Source organism: Crinia signifera, chromosome 2 (genome assembly GCF_055691185.1).
Source record: "Crinia signifera chromosome 2, ASM5569118v1, whole genome shotgun sequence".
Lineage (NCBI taxonomy): Eukaryota > Metazoa > Chordata > Amphibia > Anura > Myobatrachidae > Crinia > Crinia signifera.
Genome location: NC_139218.1, coordinates 394,201,298 through 394,222,008, shown reverse-complemented (window position 1 = coordinate 394,222,008; position 20,711 = coordinate 394,201,298). Strand labels below are relative to the sequence as shown.

The 20,711-nt window shown below is 46.5% G+C and overlaps 1 protein-coding gene across 1 annotated transcript in view; it reads left to right on the top strand.

Annotated features, from left to right (window-relative positions):
* LOC146058269 (odorant receptor 131-2-like) overlaps nucleotides 1–15,202 on the top strand; it is a 189,006-nt gene extending 173,804 nt beyond the window's left edge. The window contains exon 2 of the mRNA XM_083170482.1: nucleotides 13,887–15,202. Within this exon, the coding sequence (XP_083026608.1) occupies nucleotides 13,922–14,860 (939 nt within the window). The 5' untranslated portion in view covers nucleotides 13,887–13,921 and the 3' untranslated portion in view covers nucleotides 14,861–15,202. The remainder of the gene's footprint in view (nucleotides 1–13,886) is intronic.
* Nucleotides 15,203–20,711: the final 5,509 nt, after the last annotated feature.

Sequence of the window (20,711 nt, the reverse complement as noted above, 5' to 3'; positions counted from 1 at the left end):
CACTATATAAAATCAACTCCATGCGTAGTTGGATAGTGGGGGTATGAAATCACCCATGGTTGACTATACAATTAAAAATCGGGTCTTTACAATGAAAAATCGCAACGCATGCCTTAAGTAGTGGCATGCGATGAAAAAATCGGGCGCCCATATAATACACAAGTACCGGAGAGTGTACCCCTAAACTACACACACACACACACACACACACACACAACCTGAAAAAATTATACGGATTAAAATAACCCTTTTATTTTGGGGTTATTTAAATTATTATACGTGGGCGGCCCAGGAGAGTGTACCCGGCCCACACACACAGCAAAGCCTGAAATTTTATTTAGAATTTAAAATAACCCTTTTATTTTGGAGTACTTATTATTTATATGCAGGCAGCACAGAAGAGTGTACCACACACACACATACACATGACAAAGCCTGAAAAACTGATTAAAATAAATTATCATTATTTTTTTTACAGTGTACACTAGACTGTCACTGGACTTATACCGCTGTCGGGAGTCAGCATTACCACTGGACTTAATGGCAGTACTGGACTTAATGGCAGTACCACTGGACTGGCAGTACCACTGGACTTAACAGCACTACCACTGGACTTAAATGTAGTACTGGACTTAATGGCAGTACCACTGGACTTAACAGCTCTAACACTGAACTTAATGGCAGTAATGGACTTAACAGCAGTACCACAGGATTTAAGGGCAGTACTGGACTTAGCAGTACCACTGCACTTAACAGCAGTACCACTGGGCTTAATAGTAGTACCTCTGGATGTAACAGCAGTACTGGACTTAACAGCATTACCACTGGACTTAATGACAGTACCACTGGACTAGCAGTACCACTGTAATTAATAGCAGTACCACTGGACGTAACAGCAGTACTGGACTGAACAGCATTACCACTGGACTTAATGGCAGTACTGGACTTAATGGCAGCACCACTGGACTTAACAGCACTACCACTGGACTTAACAGCATTACCACTGGACTTAACGGCAGTACTGGACTTAATGGCAGTACCACTGGACTTAACAGCACTACCACACGACTTAATGGCAGTAATGGACTTAAAAACAGTACCACAGGACTTAACGGCAGTACCACTGGACTTAATAGCAGTACCACTGGAGGTAACAGCAGTCCAGTTATAGTGCAGTTAAGTCCAGTAATGTTGTTAAACCACTGGACTTAACGGTACTACAACTGGACTGAAGGCCGTAATGGACATAACTGCAGTACCACAGGACTTAAAAGCAGTACCACAGGACTTAACAGCAGTATGACTGAACTTTAGGGGGAAATTTACCAAAGGAAATTTGTAAAAAAAATAGGTGTATTTGTATCCAGAAATACACTTATTTTTGACATTTACTATGCCGAAAATATGGCAATTCGTATTCGTATTGATGTGCTATCAGTACGAATACGAATTGCCATATTTTCGGGATAGTACACGTCAAAAATAAGTGAATTTCTGGATACAAATACACCTATTTTTTACAAATTTCCTTTAGTAAATTTCCCCCTTAATGTCAGTGCCACTGGACTATCACTTGACTGGCCTATACAGCACTATCACTGGACTGGACAATAGCAGTATCCGCAATGTACTAGTAGTATAATAAGTAGTATCAGCAGGACGGCGGGCGGGCAGGCGAGCAGGACACTTGCTGCCCCTTCATTCTCCTAGACTGGAGTGAAGATGGCATCCAGCCGCCCGCCCCTTTAAAGGGTTCGGATCTCACAAGATCTGATGGCGGGATCTTGCAACTCCAAGTCTGGGCAGGAATTTACGAACAAGCTCGGAGAGCGAGTTTGGATTGGGGGTGTTCAGGGCTGTCCAAACTCACACATCCCTACTTTCAGTTAGGTGGAGCTATAAATAGTACCCAGGCATTATTACACTGCTAGTATAATCTAATATCCATAATGCATACCTCCCAACATGACCCATTCCAGGAGGGACAAAGAAGGTCATTCCCGGGCGCTTTTTTTTCCCTGGGTGTTCCCAGCATATTAGTGGGTACACCCAGGAAATGCCCCCAGCAGTGCACAATTCTGCTGTTCCACAGTCTCGGGATATGGCTCCGTGCAGGGGCAGATTGGGAACCAAAAGTGGCCTCACATGGGGGCACCAAATCAAATGTAAGCGGAACCAACACCAAAATAGGCAGGATAAATACAGTACATCACTACTCTGGTGTGAAAACCATTGGTTTTGCTTGGCAGTCTGGTGGACTTCAGACCTTTAAGCTGTTGTGACAAACCACAAACATCCACATTTCACATAATACCCCCCCCCCCCCCACCACTGAGATTGAACACAGACCCCAAAACCTTCACCAAGCAGACAGACAACTTATTGCCATAATACCCTGAATATCACAAAAATCCCCACCCCTGCCCAGTGCAGCCCCAAAACACCCCAGACATAGTTACACCCCCAGATAGCACCCACTCCTGTCCCTTTAATAGCATACCCTCCAACATGGCCCATTCCATTAGGTACAAAATGCTCTGTTTCTGGACTTCCTTACCAGTGGCAGTTGCACAGGTGGGGCTGCAGCACAGTCCAATATTCAAAAAGGGGAGCCACACCTAATGCCACTCCAAACATCACTGTCCTGGTCTCACTGGCAGTTTATATGACCCCCCTCTTTGAATTTTGGACTGTGCTGGAGTCCAACCTCTGTAACTGACACTGGCAGGGAAATCCAGGAATAGAGCTTTTTGTACCTAATGGAATGGGTCATGTTGGAGGTTATGTAATAGATGTCACAATGTAACATAGAGGGAGGGCTGCCATTAGAAATGAAGGGGCCCCCAGCAGCACAGCTCCATACCTCTGGCTGCCCCCCGCCTGCCAGCTCCCCCTACGCGCCCCCTGTGCCCATTACTTACCATCACCCACGTCGCGCATCGTCCTCCAGCTCCTTCAGTGTCCACGGTCAGGTCTGGAGCGCACACTGCACAGTGCAGCCTGCGGAGCACCGAGCCCCTCTGTGTCCTAGGCTCGGCGCTCTGCAGACTGCACTGTGTATTGTGTGTGCCTGGCTACCGGTGCCAGGTTGGGGAGGCTGTGTGCGGGCGCGTATGCGGGTGGGGGGCTGTGGGTAGCTGCCCGGGCCACTCCAAAGGCCGGGGCCTGGGACAGCTGTACCCAGGGCACAACCCTGTCGGCGGCCCGGCATAGAGGGGCGCCCGCCTTACTTGAGTATTTGCAGTATTGGGCACTCTGCTCTGAGAACTGGCAAATGTTGTTTGTCTGGGAGCCAGGAGGGGGCGGGGCCATACTGACAGGTGCAGTAAGGTCTATGGCTCTGTACATGTTACAGCCGGGCTGCTCTCTAGCAAAGGGAGAGTGAAGGCTGAAGGAAGGGGTTCCACGGAGCGGGAGGTACGCTACTGCCATCAGGAGACGGAAACGGATGAATATGAGATAGCGGCCGAAGAAAGTGATGGTCATTGGGTGTTACTGAGGAAGTGGGGTTAGGGCGTCCCAGTGCCCTGTCTGCGACCAGAGCACATGGCTAGATATACAGTAGGCCAGTCTTCCTGTAAAGGTCGGCACCTGAAGCGTGTGTCCCCCTAGCTGTGGCCCTGTCCAAGTGGACGGGCACGACCACTCTACAGAGAGGGAAGGGCCCGGGCAACTCATTCCACCCCCTGCAGTTATGCCCGAGTGCCTCTGCTGAGCTTCCCCTGCTGAAGCCCGATGCTCCCATAGCACTTCTATAGTGCAGGCTTCTCCTTCACCTCCTGATGCTGGCGGTGGTTTACAATGCGGCACCGTCTGGTGAGCCAATCAGAGTTTGCAAACAGGCAGCCATTCTGATTGGCTGCCGGGCCACGAGCGCTAAATGGTTCACAACTCGGTGCCATATTTTAAATGGCCGCCAGCATCCAGAGGTGGTGGAGAAGTCTGCGCTCCTATACAAGCACTTCGGGAGCAGTGGGATTCAGCGGGGGCAGCACAGCAGAAGGGGGTGGGGGAGGGGGGGCTTAGCTTCGCTCTGCTTCCCCCAGTGACCAACAGAGCCAGGCAGGGAGTGAGGGGGGGGGGACTGGAAATCAGTCCCGGACCCACAATTTCTAGCGGTAGGATCACAGTGGCACCTTGACGTAAGATCAATGTGAATGCGGCACATGTGCAGTCTGCCGATGATCACTCAGTAGCATGGAACATCGGTATAGCATACTACTCTGAATCGGGCCCCTACGAGAAGCGAGAATATTAGTTTTTAATTTCAGCTCTATACAAAATACCAATACACTTTTAATTATTCCATAAAAAATCTCTTAGGTGAATCGTAAGATGTCAAACTCATTAAAGTTCATGTGGTATAACATAAAAGCTTAATTTCTGATCCGTGAGGATTGTATTATCAGGGGTGCCCACAGGTGCTGACACCAGGGGAGAACGGAACAGAAATAGCTTCATCTGCCTTATATAAGGCAATGTGCCGGGAGGTAAATGATATCTGTGCATTGTCACCCACCTGGAGCTGCGCTGCTGGGGAGCTGGGACGTACTGAGCACCATAGGAGAGACTCTACATTCTCAGTGAGTAACGGGGCCCTTGGGTAACACCTTGGTGGTGGTAGTGTGGGTTGGATGTTAGAAGTACAGAAGGAGTTAGATTTTGGAAAGGGTCATGTCCACACTAAAATGTAACTTGCAGTGCTAGAATAAAGCTGTCCAATGTCCATGGTCTACATGCAAAAGCAGCCAGTATTTATCTTGCATAACCCTCTGAGGCACTTATGTATTATATAGCTTCCCTTCTGGACTTGTAACTTGGTGGGACTGCTATGCAATTACTGGTGCCTGTCCTTGTGTTTCCCTCCTATATACCTAATAGATTGTAAGCTTGCAGCAGGGCCCTCTAACCTCCAAGTCTGTCTGTTACCCAGTTTGTTTTATCACTGTCTACTATTGTAAAGCGCAACGGAATCTGCTGCGCTATATAAGAAACTGCAAATAAATCTTGCATGCAAAAACATTAATGTTTTCGCCTACCTCCCCCAAGGTTACCGGGGTTTTTTTTTGTTGTTGTTTTGTTTTTTTACTTTGCTCCCAACTCACAATCAGTTGTGGGGAAAAGGGGGCAAATTGTCATTGTCACATCATTAAAATTCTGGCAACAGCAGCCTACTTTGCCCCCTTCACCTGGCCTGATTCACCTAAAAGTGCTCACTATCCTATGGGATACAGAACACCACCCAATGACATGAAAGGGCCTGATTCAGCTTGGCCCACAGACCACGATTTTCTGCAATCTGAGCACTTAAACTGCAATCGAATTGCAGCCGCAGTCTAAGTAGCGGTGATGGGCGGTGTAGGGCCACAGCTTGGGCAGCCATGTGGCATTGCGGGGCCACAGTCCAGACAACACAGGTGTTTTCAGACTGGTTGATGGGTCACGGATTGGCACGCAGCCTTTGCAGCTAGGCTGCGCTGGCAGGGGGCTACCGTTAATTTACAAGCACTTGCATTTTGGAGGGGAGGAAGAGGAACCCGCATGCTGCCACCAAGAGTTGCTGTTGTTCCATCTGTTTTGCATTATATTGGTATATAATGTGCTACAGTATATTGCAGTCAGTGAAAGAGGTTTTTTGGAGGTGACTGGTCGCACAGAAATTATCTGAGAGTGTTTCAAATGGCCCCCTAATAGGCAATTGGTGGGTAATCAAACATATATCAATTAAACATAGAAACATAGAATTTGACGGCAGATAAGAACCACTTGGCCCATCTAGTCTGCCCCTTTTTTTAAACATGTTACCTCAAACCATATTTGATCCTTATTTTTTTGTAAGGATATCAATATGCTTATCCCAAGCATGTTTAAATTGTAATACTGTATTTGCGTCTACCACCTCTGATGGTAGGCTATTCCACTTATCTACTACTCTTTCTGTGAAAAAATTCTTCCTCACATTTCCCCTAAATCTTCCTCCCTCTAGTTTCAGTGCATGTCCTCATGTTCTGTTGCTCCTCTTCCTGTGAAGAATGTCTCCCACCTGTACCTTGTTAAAACCCTTGATATATTTGAAAGTTTCTATCATGTCCCCCCTTTCCCTTCTCTGCTCTAAAGTATACATATTAAGATCTTTTAGTCTTTCCTGGTACGTTTTGTGATGTAGGCCATGCACCATTTTAGTTGCTCTTCTTTGTACAGTCTCTAATGTATTTATATCCTTCTGGAGATATGGCCTCCAGAACTGAACACAATACTCTAGGTGAGGTCGTACCAATGACGTATACAGTGGCATTATTACTTCTTTCTTTCTACTGCTGATACCTCTCCCTATGCATCCAAGCATCTGACTTGCCTTCTTCATTGCTTTGTTACATTGCCTACCTGCTTTTAAGTCCCCTGAAATAGTGACACCTAGATCCCTCTCTTCCTCAGTAGTTTCCATTATAGTGCTATTTATACTATATTGAGTCTTTTGATTTCTGAGACCCAAGTGCATGATTTTGCATTTTTTGGCATTAAACTGTAGTTGCCATTCTCTTGACCATTCCTCTAATCTACCTAGATCCTCAATCATTTGTTTTACCCCCTCCTGGTGTGTCTACCCTGTTGCATACCTTTGTGTCATCTGCAAAAAGGCACATTTTACCCTCAATTCCATTTGCAATATCACCAATAAAGATATTAAAAAGCACCGGTCCAAGTACAGATCCCTGGGGTACTCCACTTGTAACCTTTCCCTCCTTTGACTGTACTCCGTTTACTACAACTCTCTGTTTTCTGTCCTGCAACCACGCTCTTATCCATACAACTATCTTAGAATCCAATCCCAAGCTTTCAAATTTATTTAACAGTCTGCGATGTGGGACAGTGTCAAAAGCTTTACTAAAGTCTAGATAAGCTACATCTACAGCCCCACCTTGATCTATTACTTTAGTCACCCAGTCAAAAAAATCAATAAGATTTGTTTGACATGATCTTCCCCCAGTAAACCCATGCTGTTTTGGATCCTGTAAATTGCTGGTTTTGAGATATTCTAGAACTCTTTGTTTTAAGAGTGTTTCCATCAATTTCCCTACTACTGATGTAAGGCTCACTGGTCGATAGTTGCTTACCTCTTCCGTGCTTCAACTTTTGTGCAGTGGGACTACATTCGCTGTTTTCCAGTCCTCTGGGATTACTCCAGTAGCTAGTGACTGGTTGAATAATTCTGTTATTGGTTTTACCAGCTTACCTTTAAGCTCTTTTAGTATCCTTGGATGTATCCCATCTGGCCCCATTGATTTATCCACTTTCAGTTTTGAGAGTTCTGTGAGGACTTTCTCCTCTGTATATGTACTTGTCTCTCCCTTAGTTTTCTGACTATACTTGCAACTTAACTGTGGCCCCTTCCCCTCTCTTTCAGCAGTGAATACTGAGCAGAAATAATTATTAATATTATCTGCTATTACATTGTCCCCCTCAAGAAAACTTCCACTCTCTGTCTTCAGTCTAATTATTCCACTTTTTGTTTTTCTCCTTTCACTTATATACCTAAAAAAAGTTTTCCCCCCTTTACCCACTGACTGGGCCATTTTCTCTTCAGCCTGTGGTTTTGCACATCTGATTACCTTCTTAGCCTCCTTTTGTCTAACAAGATACACCTCTTTGTCCTCATTCTTCTGTGTCTGCTTAAATTTCTTAAAGGCCAACTTTTTTGCTTTCACAATACTTGCTACTTCTTTTGCAAACCACAATGGCTTTCTTTTTCTTGTGTTTTTCCTAACTCTTTTGACACAAAGTTCTGTTGCTTTTAGAATTGCACTTTTAAATTTTTCCCACTTATCCTGCACTCCTTCCTAGTTCTTCCACTCTGCCAAAGAATCCCTTACAGCAGGGGTTCCCAATCTTTTTTGAATCACGGCACCCTAGAGTATCAAAATTTTTTCACGGCACCCCTAGGCCAAAAATAAATTTATTAGATTGGGTTTATATGTGATTCTTTGGGTCAGGTATGTGGTAAAGGACAGGATTTGATTCTGTTTGTACACATTTTATTATTGGCAGCCACCAGCATTGCTTTTGCTCATAAATAATTAACCATTGATAATTTGAGTTGATCCTGGACTACCAACCCAGGGCACCCCTGCATGGGTCCCGAGGCACCCCAGGGAGCCACGGCACACAGTTTGGGAACCACTGCCTTACAGAGTTTCCCATCTCTACAAAATCAGCCTTCCTAAAATCTAACACCTTTTATGTGCGATGAGTCAGTCTCTGTCTTTATTTTGAGCCATACTGCTTGATGGTCACTGGATCCCAGATTTTCACCCACATTTGTCAGATATTCTGTCACCATTTGTAAGTATTAAGTCTTGTAAGTATTAAGTCTAATATTGCGTCCTTACGAGTGGGCTCCCTCACCAATTGCTGGAGGGATGCTCCTTGCAAGGAATTCAGCATGTCCCTACTTCTGGTGGAACTTGCAACAGGCAGCTCCCAGTTTACATCAGGTAGATTAAAGTCTCCCATGATTATCACCTCTCCTTTTAATGCCATTTTATTGATGTCCTGCAATAGGCTCTTGTCTAGTTCCTCTTCCTGACCTGGTGGTCTGTAGATCACCCCTATACGAAGAATCGCCTTCTCCCCTGTTTCTATGGTCACCCAAAGGGCCTCCGTTTTTTCTTCAATACTTTGTATTAAGGTAGTCTTTATATATTTTTTCACATAAATTGCAACCCCTCCTCCAATTTTTTCCATTCTGTCCTTCCTAAATAAAGTATATCCTGGTATAGCTATGTCCCAGTCAAGGGGTGTGCTACCACTGGACACGGCAGAGTTGCAAAAAAAGGGAAAGAAAGAGTGTCTCGGTGTGGTGCACCTACAGAGTTTATAAAATATAACCTTTATTCATTACATTTCTAAAAAGATGCGAAATATACAACACACATACATATATGACACAGACAGTGAGATTAAAAGGAATATTCCTCACACCGTGAGGCCCCCAGGATCTGTGTCCCTTCTTTTTATCTGGATTTTTCTGTAGTGGTGCTTGTAAACATTTGTAACAATATTGCGTTTTTAGCTGCACTGTAACAATTGAGACATAGGTGGTAATTGGTAATGCAACAGTGACTTAATGCCAATGACAGAATTCTCCTGTCAGTTAATGAGGGCAATAGGTCTTGTTAATTGTGTTTACTAATGTTCACAGTGTAATAGATCTATGTCTGTTGTCCCGGTGCCAGGCAACTCCTATATTAGATAGACAGTGGGGTGCCCGTCTACAATAGGCGCAGCTGCAGCTAGTATTTGCCCCGTCCTCCCTGTGGCTACAGAAACAGCCAGTGGGGTGGGGACGGCAGCAGGCAGCAGCCGCTGCTTGCTGGCTTGGAGTGACAGCGGTAAAGTACAGCCGCTTCACTCCCGATGAGCCGTCTGCCTGCAAATGAACACCGCGCGGTGTTCAGTGTTTAATACCGCGTCTCAGGCTAGAGGCGGGTGGGAGAGCCAGCAGGGGGAACGCACCATTTACACTAAACAGATCAAAAATACATTTCAGAGGGAGGGGAAGGATTCAAAGGACCAACTCGGCTGACATCCGGAGGCTCCTTAAGTACCCATGATTCATGCATATTTCATGAATATGCATGAATCATGGGTACTTAAGGAGCCTCCGGATGTCAGCCGGGTTGGTCTTTGAAGCTCTCTACGAAGCGTACGCAGACCAGACACATGTACACTGCATGTAAATCCGCCTGATCTCAGCCAATCACAGGCAGATTAAAAACAAACAACTAATGTGCAAAGTTCAAACCCACACACAAATTGTATGAAAAGGAAAATGATTGTTACTCTGTATCTCTGTCAATAGTGTACCACTGGGCCGTGGCACACTAGTGTGCCTTGAGCTGTTCTCAAGTAAGAGCCCAGATCTAGAGATGCCCAAACCAGTATACAGCCACCACCAGTTCAACTGTCATTTACTGGTCTCTTCTTTTCATACAAAGGGCCTATTTTTTGTTACCTGTGGGGACCAGTGTGATTGGTTTTTATATGGGGGCCAATAGGTTTTTTTTTTTTTCTGTGGGGGCCAGTGTGTTTTGCCCTGTGGGGATCTCATGGTGTGCCTTGGCAATTTTAAAATCTTATTTAGTGTGCCGCAAGGTAAAAAGGTTGAAAATCACTGCTGTATCTGTATCACTCCCCACTATCTCCATAATGGGAATAGTAACTGGAGGACAGTGACGCTATTGGTACCAATATTGCCTTTTTATAATTGGCTAAATCCACCTTAGCATGCTGAAGCTTTTTTCTGAGAAGACAGCCGGCAGCCATGATCGATGTGATGTTTTGTAAAAAGCAAGAACCCTAATTATGGTCAGAAATGGAAGATTAGGTCTTTGTGGTTTAATATCTGTAGCCCTCGGCTGGAGAAGTTACTATTGCCAGCTTGTATCAGAATTACTGTCACAGCAGTTGTAATAAGAAGTACGTACTTATATGTCCAGTGTGTGGGAGCTGACAGTCATAAAAGTGTGTACAGAAACTACTAGCGGTGCATTCGAATTTTTGGTACTGATGTATTATCTGGGCTGCCGATTTTTTGATTGTATGCCTTAACTTAAGGCATACAATCAGATGCGATGCGATGACCCGATTTTTCCATAGGGTTCAATGTTAAAATGGACTGAGTCCATTTCAACATGGAATTCAATGGGAAAAAGGGGTCCTTTTCATACCCCTACTATCCAAGTGGGCATGGAGTTGGATATAAACCTGTGGCGAGCGTAGCGAGCCACCGAGCCCGAAGCGTGGCGAGCGAAGTGAGCCCCGCGAGGGGACGGTATTCTGTGTCCCCTCTCGGCGCACGCTATGCTCGCCACGCTTCGGGCTCGGTGGCTCGCTACGCTCGCCACAGGTTTATATCCGACTCCATGCCCACTTGGATAGTAGGGGTATGAAAAGGACCCCTTTTTCCCATTGAATTCCATGTTGAAATGGACTCAGTCCATTTTAACATTGAACCCTATGGAAAAATCGGGTCATCGCATCGCATCGCATGCGATATGGTCGGATGCGATGCGATGGACCCGATTTCAAAATCGGCAGCCCAGTTAGTACATAAGTACCGAATTTATACCTGCCCTGCAGAGGGGCATTTAATGTTGTACACTAAGGGGGTTATTCTGGTGGACTCGCACGGATGCTAATTTGCGCCAATTGTTCCCCGTGGGCGTTCTCACCCGGTAGACAAAAATAACATTCTAATACTGGTCTGTGGCACAGATATTTTCTATATAAACAGGTCCATCCAGTTTTGCAGACTTCCAGAAACAGTACTAACAATTGCTAATGCTCACAATGTATTGCTGTCTATAGATTGCATTTTACCCCTTCCCTTATGTTGCTACATTTCTGCCCTACTATTTAGGGATGAGTATTAGTAATTTGTTTACGCAGCGCCCGCAGTACCCGTACGCCTTGCTTTTTATTCCATAAACATTCATAAAATGTGTAAACAAAAGTTTTTCACAATTTTAGGTGTCTCGATTATGCCTTCTCCAGTCCAGGGGCATACCTCCCAAAGGCCAAGACCAAGTTCATAGCACCTTGTACTTATCATGGTTCCTCTCTGAATCATTGATATGTAGCTTTTTTCAAGTAGAAGAGTAAAGGATTATCTATAGCAAGATCACTGGTAGGAGGGGAGGGAGGCAGCAGGAAGACAAAGTCTAAGAGCTATATAGTTGAAGGTGCAGTGTACCCCAGCAGCACAGAGTATATCAGGAGATGAGTGATGTGTCAGTGAGAACAGGGCTGTATGTGACAGGGGCAGTGACATGATGTGAGGAGGGGAATGGAGGCAGCAGGAAGCCACAGACTGAGAGTTATATAGTGGGAGGAGCAGGGTCCCCAGCAGCACAGAGTATATTAGGAGATGGGTGATGTGTCAGTGAGGACAGGGCTACATGTGACAGGGGCAGTTACATGATGTGAGGAGGGGAATGGGGGCAGCAGGAAGCTACAGACTGAGAGTTAAATAGCGGGAGAAGCAGGGTCCCCAGCAGCACAGAGTATATCAGGAGATGAGTGATGTGTCAGCGAGGACAGGGCTGCATGTGACAGGGGCAGTGACATGATGTGAGGAGGGGAATGGGGGCAGCAAGAAGACACAGACTGAGAGTTATATAGTAGGAGGAGCAGGGTCCCCAGCTGCACAGAGTATATCAGGAGATGAGTGATGTGTCAGTGAGGACAGGGCTGCATGTGACAGGGGCAGAGACATGATGTGAGGAGGGGAATGGAGGCAGCAGGAAGTGACACATTGAGAGTTATATAGTGGAAGTAGCAGGGTCCCCAGCAGCACAGAGTATATCAGGAGATGGATGATGTGTCAGTGAGGACAGGGTTGAATGTGACAGGGGCAGTGACATGATGTGAGGAGGGGAATGGGGGCAGCAGGAAGCCACAGACTGAGAGTTATATAGTGGGATGAGCAGGGTCCCCAGCAGCACAGAGTATATCAGGAGATGGGGGATGTGTTAGTGAGGACAGGTCTGCATGTGACAGGGGCAGTGACATGATGTGAGGAGGGGAATGGAGGCAGCAGGAAGCCACAGACTGAGAGTTATATAGTGAGAGGAGCAGGGTCCCCAGCAGCACAGAGTATATCAGGAGATGAGGGATGTGTCAGTGAGGACAGGGCTGCATGTGACAGGGACAGTGACATGACGTGAGGAGGGGAATGGAGGCAGCAGGAAGCCACAGACTGAGAGTTATACAATGGGAAGAGCAGGGTCCCCAGCAGCACAGAGTATATCAGGAGATGAGTGATGTGTCAGTGAGGACAGGGCTGCATGTGACAGGGGCAGTGACATGATGTGAGGAGGGGAATGGAGGCAGCAGGAAGCCACAGACTGAGAGTTATATAGTGGGAGGAGCAGGGTCCCCAGCAGCACAGAGTATATCAGGAGATGAGTGATGTGTCAGTGAGGACAGGGCTACATGTGACAGGGGCAGTGACATGATGTGAGGAGGGGAATGGAGGCAGCAGGAAGCCACAGACTGAGAGTTATATAGTGAGATGAGCATGGTCCCCAGCAGCACAGACTAGTGATCTGGAGATCCCGTCAAACCAGTGAAGAAGAATATATTGTGTAGTAAAACAACCCTCTATGTGTAACAAAATATATGTAAAATATATATATTTTTTTAAATGAAAGGCTGCCGGCATGTACTGTAATCCTATACAATAAAGTGTGGACCCTGCCATGAGAGATAGCGTGTTAGGTCCCCTAGATATCGATACAGGCCCCCAGTCATCGGTTTGCACCTATCTTTGGATGGTGAGATGGATCTCAGTAAGGACAATGGGTCCTATACCAGCTGTGTGAGTGGGGAAGCCAAGCTTAGTACAATAATCAGAAATCAGTTTTCTATAAGAAATTACTCATTTATCAATGAGGTATAAAACTCAATGTCAATTATAAAACTTATTGGGGAAAATTTTACTAAGATGTGTATTCTACTTCACATGTGATGTTGCTATGGGCAACCAATCAGAAGCTACTTCTTATTTATTTAGCACCCTCTAGAAGATAGTAGACAGGATCTGATTGGTTGCCCATGGCAACATCACAATTTACATCTTAGTAAATTTCCCCCATTGTGTATTATAAATGGTGATTCCGCCAATTAGCTTCTGTCATGTCCAGCTCCTAACTGCCATGTGTTTTCAAAATGACAGTTGGGTGCTGATTGTCTGAAGCACTATCTATCATACACAGCACGTTTTATCACTCATTGATAAATGGGTCCCTATGTACAGTATATTTGTAGTTTGAGTAGTATCCGCCTGTTCTGTATTTGTCTTTGTCACCATTGTTTCTTTATCCTAGTTCGGAAAACAAGTTGAGCTGCGGCGCCGTCAGTTATGGTGAATTCTACGGTAATGACCAGTGCAATGAAGGCGGCTTTCCTGCACTCAGACTCGCTCTACTTGGTCCTCATCTCACTGATGCTGACCTGCTTCTGTCTCTTCATTTTCTTCATGGCCATAATCTTAGCGGCCTTCTTCAGCACGCCGCACATGGAAGAGGAAGCCCGCTACATCCTATTTATCCACATGCTCATCAACGACACCTTGTATCTCGTACTAGGGCTCCTCGTCTTCTTTGTGACATCGTATTTAATTTACTTCCCTGTTCCCATTTGCTACATCCTGGTCATGGTGACCTCTACTAGTTTCAAGGTCACCCCATACACCCTGGCGGTCATGTGCCTGGAGCGGTACGTCGCCATCTGTTTCCCGCTAAGGCACGCAGAGATTTGCACCAGACAGAAATCGTATTTGGCCATTGTGGTGATTTGGATAATCGGGTTGATCCCCAACGTTGCCGATTTCATTATTTTGTGCTCTTCGGTAAAACAGGAGTTTTTTTACTTATATTGTCTCTGTATACGATCCAAATTTGTGCTCACGGAGGCACAGACCACTATTAGGTCACTCGTCCATGCCTTGACGTTTTCCCTGGTAGGGTTGATCATCATCTTCACCTATGTCAAGATCATGCTGGTGGCTGTGAAGCTCGACTCGGGAAAGGCTTCAGCATCCAAGGCTGGGAGAACCGTCATAATGCACGCATGCCAGCTACTGTTGTGCATGACCGCCTTCACCTACACCCTGTCAGAAGCGTACCTCGTCAAATATCTGTACATGTTGCCTCTAATCAACTTCTTCTTCTTCATGTGTCTTCCACGGTGCATTAGTCCTGTGATTTATGGCATCAGAGATGAAGTGTTTAGTAAATACATAAAAAGGTTTGTACTGTGTAAACCCATTAGGACAGCTCCTACTTTAGCGAAATCGTGAGAATATCAGAACCTCCTCATCATTCCTCAAATGTTATCATGCCTGAACAGCGTTCCCTGAAAACTCACCTCTTCCAGGAGCGTATCAAATTCCGGAACCACCCATATTATCTTCATAAACCTTTCCTATCCAATTACATCCTCACTGTACAGTCCACATATATCCTTACTTATTATCTCTCTCACTTTCCCATCCTTGAGAACAACATTGCTGGAGAGTGTAACATACCTATAGAGTGTAAGCTTGCGAGCAGGGCCCTCCTTCCTCTATGTCTGTTATTACCCAATTTGTTTTATCACTGTTTAAAACGGAATTTGCTGCACTTTATAAGAAACTGTCAATAAAAACATAATACTGTATCCTGTAGATATTTGTGGTATTAGACACTCACCCAAGGACCACTTTTGGAGTTAGATCTCATTAAAGGAGCATTAGATTTGACCTGTGTCACCAGGGGTGTAGGGAGATTGGCTCCATTGGCTGGGAAGGAGAGAGGGTATGACAGCGGCCTCCTCATCTCCATCCTCCGCTGCATCAGAGAACAGGTGACAAAAGAGGCTGGAGTCTCTGTCCATGGTGGCCCCTCCCAAAATGGCCACCACCTTGGAGCTGTCAGACCTCTAGTGTCTGTCAAAAGAGCACAGCGCACTCAGAGCTACCCCAAAGTGTGGAAAAGAATGGAACCCTAAGAGCAACAAGCATATAAGTCCTTCCCCCTAGCAAAGAGCATGCAACTCCCCCCTGGCAAAGACCATGTGACTCTGCACTAACAATGAGCATTCAATGTCCTTTTGGGGACTAGTATGTAACTCCTCTAGGCAACGAGTATTTAACTCCCCCCTGGCAACGAGCATGTAACTCTCCCTGGCAATGATCATGTAACTTCCCCAGGCAACAAGCATGTAATCCCCCTGGCAATTAACATGAAACTGCTGGTTGGGAACATTTAAACTTCTGCAACATGCAAGAAATCCCTAGCAACGAGCAAGATATCCCCGGTAAGGAACATGTAACCTTTGTCAACAAGCATGTAGGTAAAAAAAATAAGGTAAATTATGTACTTTATGGGGTAGAAGCCTTACTGTAGCGCATGTTGGAATTTCTATGCAGGGCTGTGGTGGAGGTGGAACTAGCTCACCCTACTATTACAGAAGGTAGAACTCAGTCCTCCCCAATGTAACTCCTGTCTAGCACAACAAATAAAATGACAAATAAAGTAGAGATGTGCAGGTTCTGATTTACTCTGATTTCAAAGCAGGATCTTATTGGCTACCCAAATCACATGACAGTTGTTGACAGTTGCTAGCCAATAAGATCCTGCTTTGAAATCAGAGTAAATCAGAGTAAATCAGAGCCTGCACATCTCTAAAATAAAGATGGGCTTTTTGGAAAACCGAACACTTAACTTATACTTATGACTTCCAATGAGAAGCAAGTTCCAGGATAGGTCTTCACCACAAGGTTGCTGTAGGCCTAATAATTAAGCAAAATTACATTTTGATGGGATCTCACGTGTTTTTGATTACATATAAGAGTCCCTCACTCGTGATCATTCACCATTTCACTATATGTTGTTAGATGCCATTAGAGTGAGTTGTTGGCAGATGAGGTGGGTGGGTGGGGGGGTGGTTAATTCTTTTTACATTGTTTCAGTAAAAGTAATGACGTGCACTGCAAAGAAAAGACCTTTTCCTGGTTCTAAAAAAATCCTAGTCTTTTATAGTGCAACTAGGTGAATCATCGCGCCCAACGGGCGCTCTTCACACCTTCATAAAGGGGCTGCGCCCCCTTAACCTGTGAATGCAGTTATTGCGTGGGTGATGGTTGGGTGAGGGAGGTGCTTGGGGGTGGGGGAGTGGGGGGATCGGGGATACTGTGTGTGGTGGAGTTGCAGTTGCGGGGTAGGGCCATGTGAATGGTGTAGTTTGGTTAGGTGCAGGTCCTCATGTGGGTGTGGGAGGTGAGGGTACTGTAGTTGGGTTGGGAATGGACAGTGGTAGGTGTGTTGGGGATGTTGGAGGAGCCGATGAAGGGGTACAGTGGGTTAGGGTTAGGAAGGGTGTTTGTGGGTGCTGTAATCTGTAGTGGCTTGGGTATGGTATGGTTGGGTGTGTGTTTACTGCAGGATGGAGACGTTAGCGGTTGGTGGTATGACGTGCTGGGCGGGTGATTTACCTGGTATCTGTTGGTGGTAGAGTAAAGATGTCCCTGTGTCTGCTGTTGCTGGTGTAGTGGGGTGAGGTTTCGTGTGTCAGGGTTGTGGGAAACAAGCCTGATCCTGAAGTAGCAGTCTGCGGGTGCATGTGGGGCGGACATGGGGGTGTGGGGTAGCAGGAATGGGATACTTGTGGCTACTTGTCCCAATCAGCAGGAACGCTTGCTGACGGGTGATGGTGTCCCAAGCGGCGTGAGTTGGCGTGTGCGAGGAAAGGTTAATTGGTGTGCTACAGTAGGTGGGTTAGGGAGTGAGGTAACGATTGGGTGTATTTGTATGGGTGAGGGTCATGGTGTGTGTGGTAAGGGATGTGCTGGGTTTAAGAGTTTGGGGGTGGGATGTTGCCGCTGTAGGAGGAGCGGATTAAGGGGTTCCGTGGGTTAGGAAGGGATATGTGGGTTGTGTATGTCGGGGATAGTCTGTAGTGGCGTGGATGGGGTATGGGGAGGTCTGTAGTGCAGAATGTTGTAGTGAGGCCTTGGTGTTGTGGTGAGGCCTTGGTGGTATGGGGTGCTGATTTACCTGTTATATCCGTTGGTGGAACAGCTGTTGCTGGTGAAGTGGTGTGGCCTTGTGGGTGTGAGGGTAGCGGGATGTGTGTAGATGATTGTGATGGATGCGGAGGTCGGAGTCTGAAGCTGGTGGCATGGACTTGTGGTTGACAGGGTAGCTGGCTGGCAGTGTCCCAAATGGAGGGCGAAGGGTTGCTGGCAGTGTGCGCGGCAGAGTGTCGGGTAACAGTAGCAGCCGGTGTCCCACATTGCGCCAACGTTTGCTGGCGGGTGTCAGGAGATATGTGCGTCGGTATGGAATGTGCAGGCTGTGTTCCCGTGAGACTTCTGTGAGTTCCCGCAGGACTTCCAGCTTGTTGGGCATGAGACAGGGGGATATGCGGCTGGCTAGTGCAGTGGTATATGGAAGTGGCGGTGGGTGAGTCTGGAGGGTGTGTAAATTGGGGTGGAAGGGCTGGGCAGATCTGTGTGGAGGGGGGCGGTGTGTGTACAATGCTAGTAGGGGGGTGGAGGTTGGGGTGGAAGCAGAACCAGCCCCAGCCATTTTGATGGTACCCCCTAAACACTGCTGCTAGTTCCACTTCTAATCCAGCACCCCTTCCCAGCACAGCACCCAGAAGCACAGATCACAGGAGCAGCAAGCAACACCCACCACCTATTTCCCATAACAATCCTATTTTTTTTTAAGCAGGGACTGCAGGGGCTTCATATCTATCTTCTTCTGCATGGGACAGATCCTCCCTATGGTGGTCAGGCGCTCAACTGGAAGCACTCCATCTGGAAGTGGGTTTCTGTCTCTTCCTTGTGTACATGGTCTTCCTTATGGGATCGCTAGCAGGATGGGGTCTACTGAGCGGGGCGTTTCATTGCCGGCTCCCTTATAGAATCCACAGCCACTATTCCATGCCACTCTTACTCTTGGGACCAGCCGCTGCGGTGCTGTCTCCTCCTGGCTTCTGACATAGACAGGGCAGCTACAACCACAGATGGATGTTTTCCTAGCTTCAACAGAGCAGCTATACCTGGGCCTTGCTCGGCGTCCTAATGACACCAGGTGGTCCCTTGGTCTTCCCATCAGTGGCTTCCTCATTCATAGCCTGCCAGCTCTTCTCCACTGGCACTGTGCCTCATTTGTACAGCAAAGGCTCCTCCTGGGCATGTACTTCCAGTAGGTAATAGCATAGAATGCTTACTCATACGGTCCTCATCAGAGTTCAGGACTACAGGGTGTTGTTGCTGATAGCAACTTCACCATGGCAATCCACCACTATTCCTAGGCATCTCAGCCTTTGCCCTGCAACCTTTACAATCAATCAGACCATGAGAGATTACATGGGCCCCAGAAGTTCCTAGCCAGACAGAAAATGTATATCTCCCTGTACAGCCAAGGTAGCCAAGACTTCACAGCCGCCTACATTATGGAAGATGGGGCTGCTACAGCAAAATGTCCCCAAAGAGAATATAAAACCGTCAGTGCTTTGGGGAGCGGTGGTAAAGAGCATGTATGTACCTACCTCCTCCACCTGACTACGACATATAACAGTCTACAGATGGGTCGTCCGCGAACGAAGCGGATCTTTTGGACGGATCCCATAAAAGAGTGAGTAATCCGCCGATCTCAAAAAGATGATCCGTCGTTCTTTTACTTTCAGTTTTGTTTTTCATTGCAATGCATTTGCCTGAGCTCAACACTGCCACCTGTGGCAGCTGAGATGTACTAACTCTGGAGACTATGGGGTTTATTCAGGTTGATTCGCAAGGCTGCGAATTCGCAGCCTTGCTAGTCCACCAAACCTCGCCCAGCGAACGGCCGCCCCCTCAAAGTGCGGCTTCGCCCGAACACCTGCGAATGGATGTTTTGCATAAACATCCATTTGCATGGCTCGGGTAACCGCCCACATCTTTCGCTTCCCTCGCTGTGCTCGGCACACTATTTTATTCTCCCACCACGCCCTATTGGATGATAGGGCATTAAATACCACCTGTCGGCACATGTTGGCTCAAAACACAGTAAAAAAACCCATGTCGACCTTTTGACTTTTGACCTAGACACTGTCGACCTAATGCTTGTGTCGACCTAATGACATGTCAACCTCTCCCCATGTCGACCTAGACCCATGTCGACCTAGACCCATGTCGACCTAGAACCATGTTGACCTCTCCCAATGTCGACCTAACGGTTTCGACCCAATGCTTGTCGACTAACATGCTGTAGACCAAATGACCGTATCCCCAGTAATGCCCCAGTACCTAAAATACCCCATACATGTTTCCCTTGGTCTGATAATGTGCCATAGTAATGCCCCAATGTTTAAAATGCCCCCCAGTAGTTCACACAATACCTTAAATGTCCACAATACCATCATTGGTGATAAACCTAAATGTTAACCTCATTGATATCAAACCATCTAGGGTAGGCCCAACAATGGTTTCAACCAATGATGGTCATCCCTGCTCTATGGGCAACAGGCCAATCAGAATTGGGGGTGAGGCTTTTTGTGTTATGTCAGGGGTTGGAGCTTTGTCCTGTGCCATGGAAAAATATGAGAATACATTGCATAGCTCTACGCCAATGATGAAGAACCATCGGGTCTCCTCCATCAAAGGAAAAGCCATCTTCTGTTCATGGTTATTTATAATTGGTTGTAAACTGGCCAATCCCTACTGCTTACACCTGGTACTTATCGGCCAGGGATTCAGGCAGCTGGCCCAGCCATCAGCCTCCCTGGCATTTGCTATAAGGACCAGGTGGTCAATCCAGCCATGATTCTCCCTTAAGAGAGCCCTGTGGTAAAGATTAATAGAAAGGACAATCACCACTGTGTACATTGTGGCCTCTGTATTTTGTGACGAGATAGTCCAGGTTTATATGCACAGAACTGTGTTTAATTATCACACACACACACACACACACACACACACACACACACACAATGGTTAGATAAAGCAAAGTATTTTACTGATAATATACATACTATATATGATTAAACATATCAATACCAATACCGCAAGTCAGTCCACTGTACCCCACCTATTTATTCATGCCATAACACGTAGTAGCGCTCATTCATATTCTCTCATCTGAGGGGAGATGCAGATGAGGGGTGTGGTCAATCATTTCTCA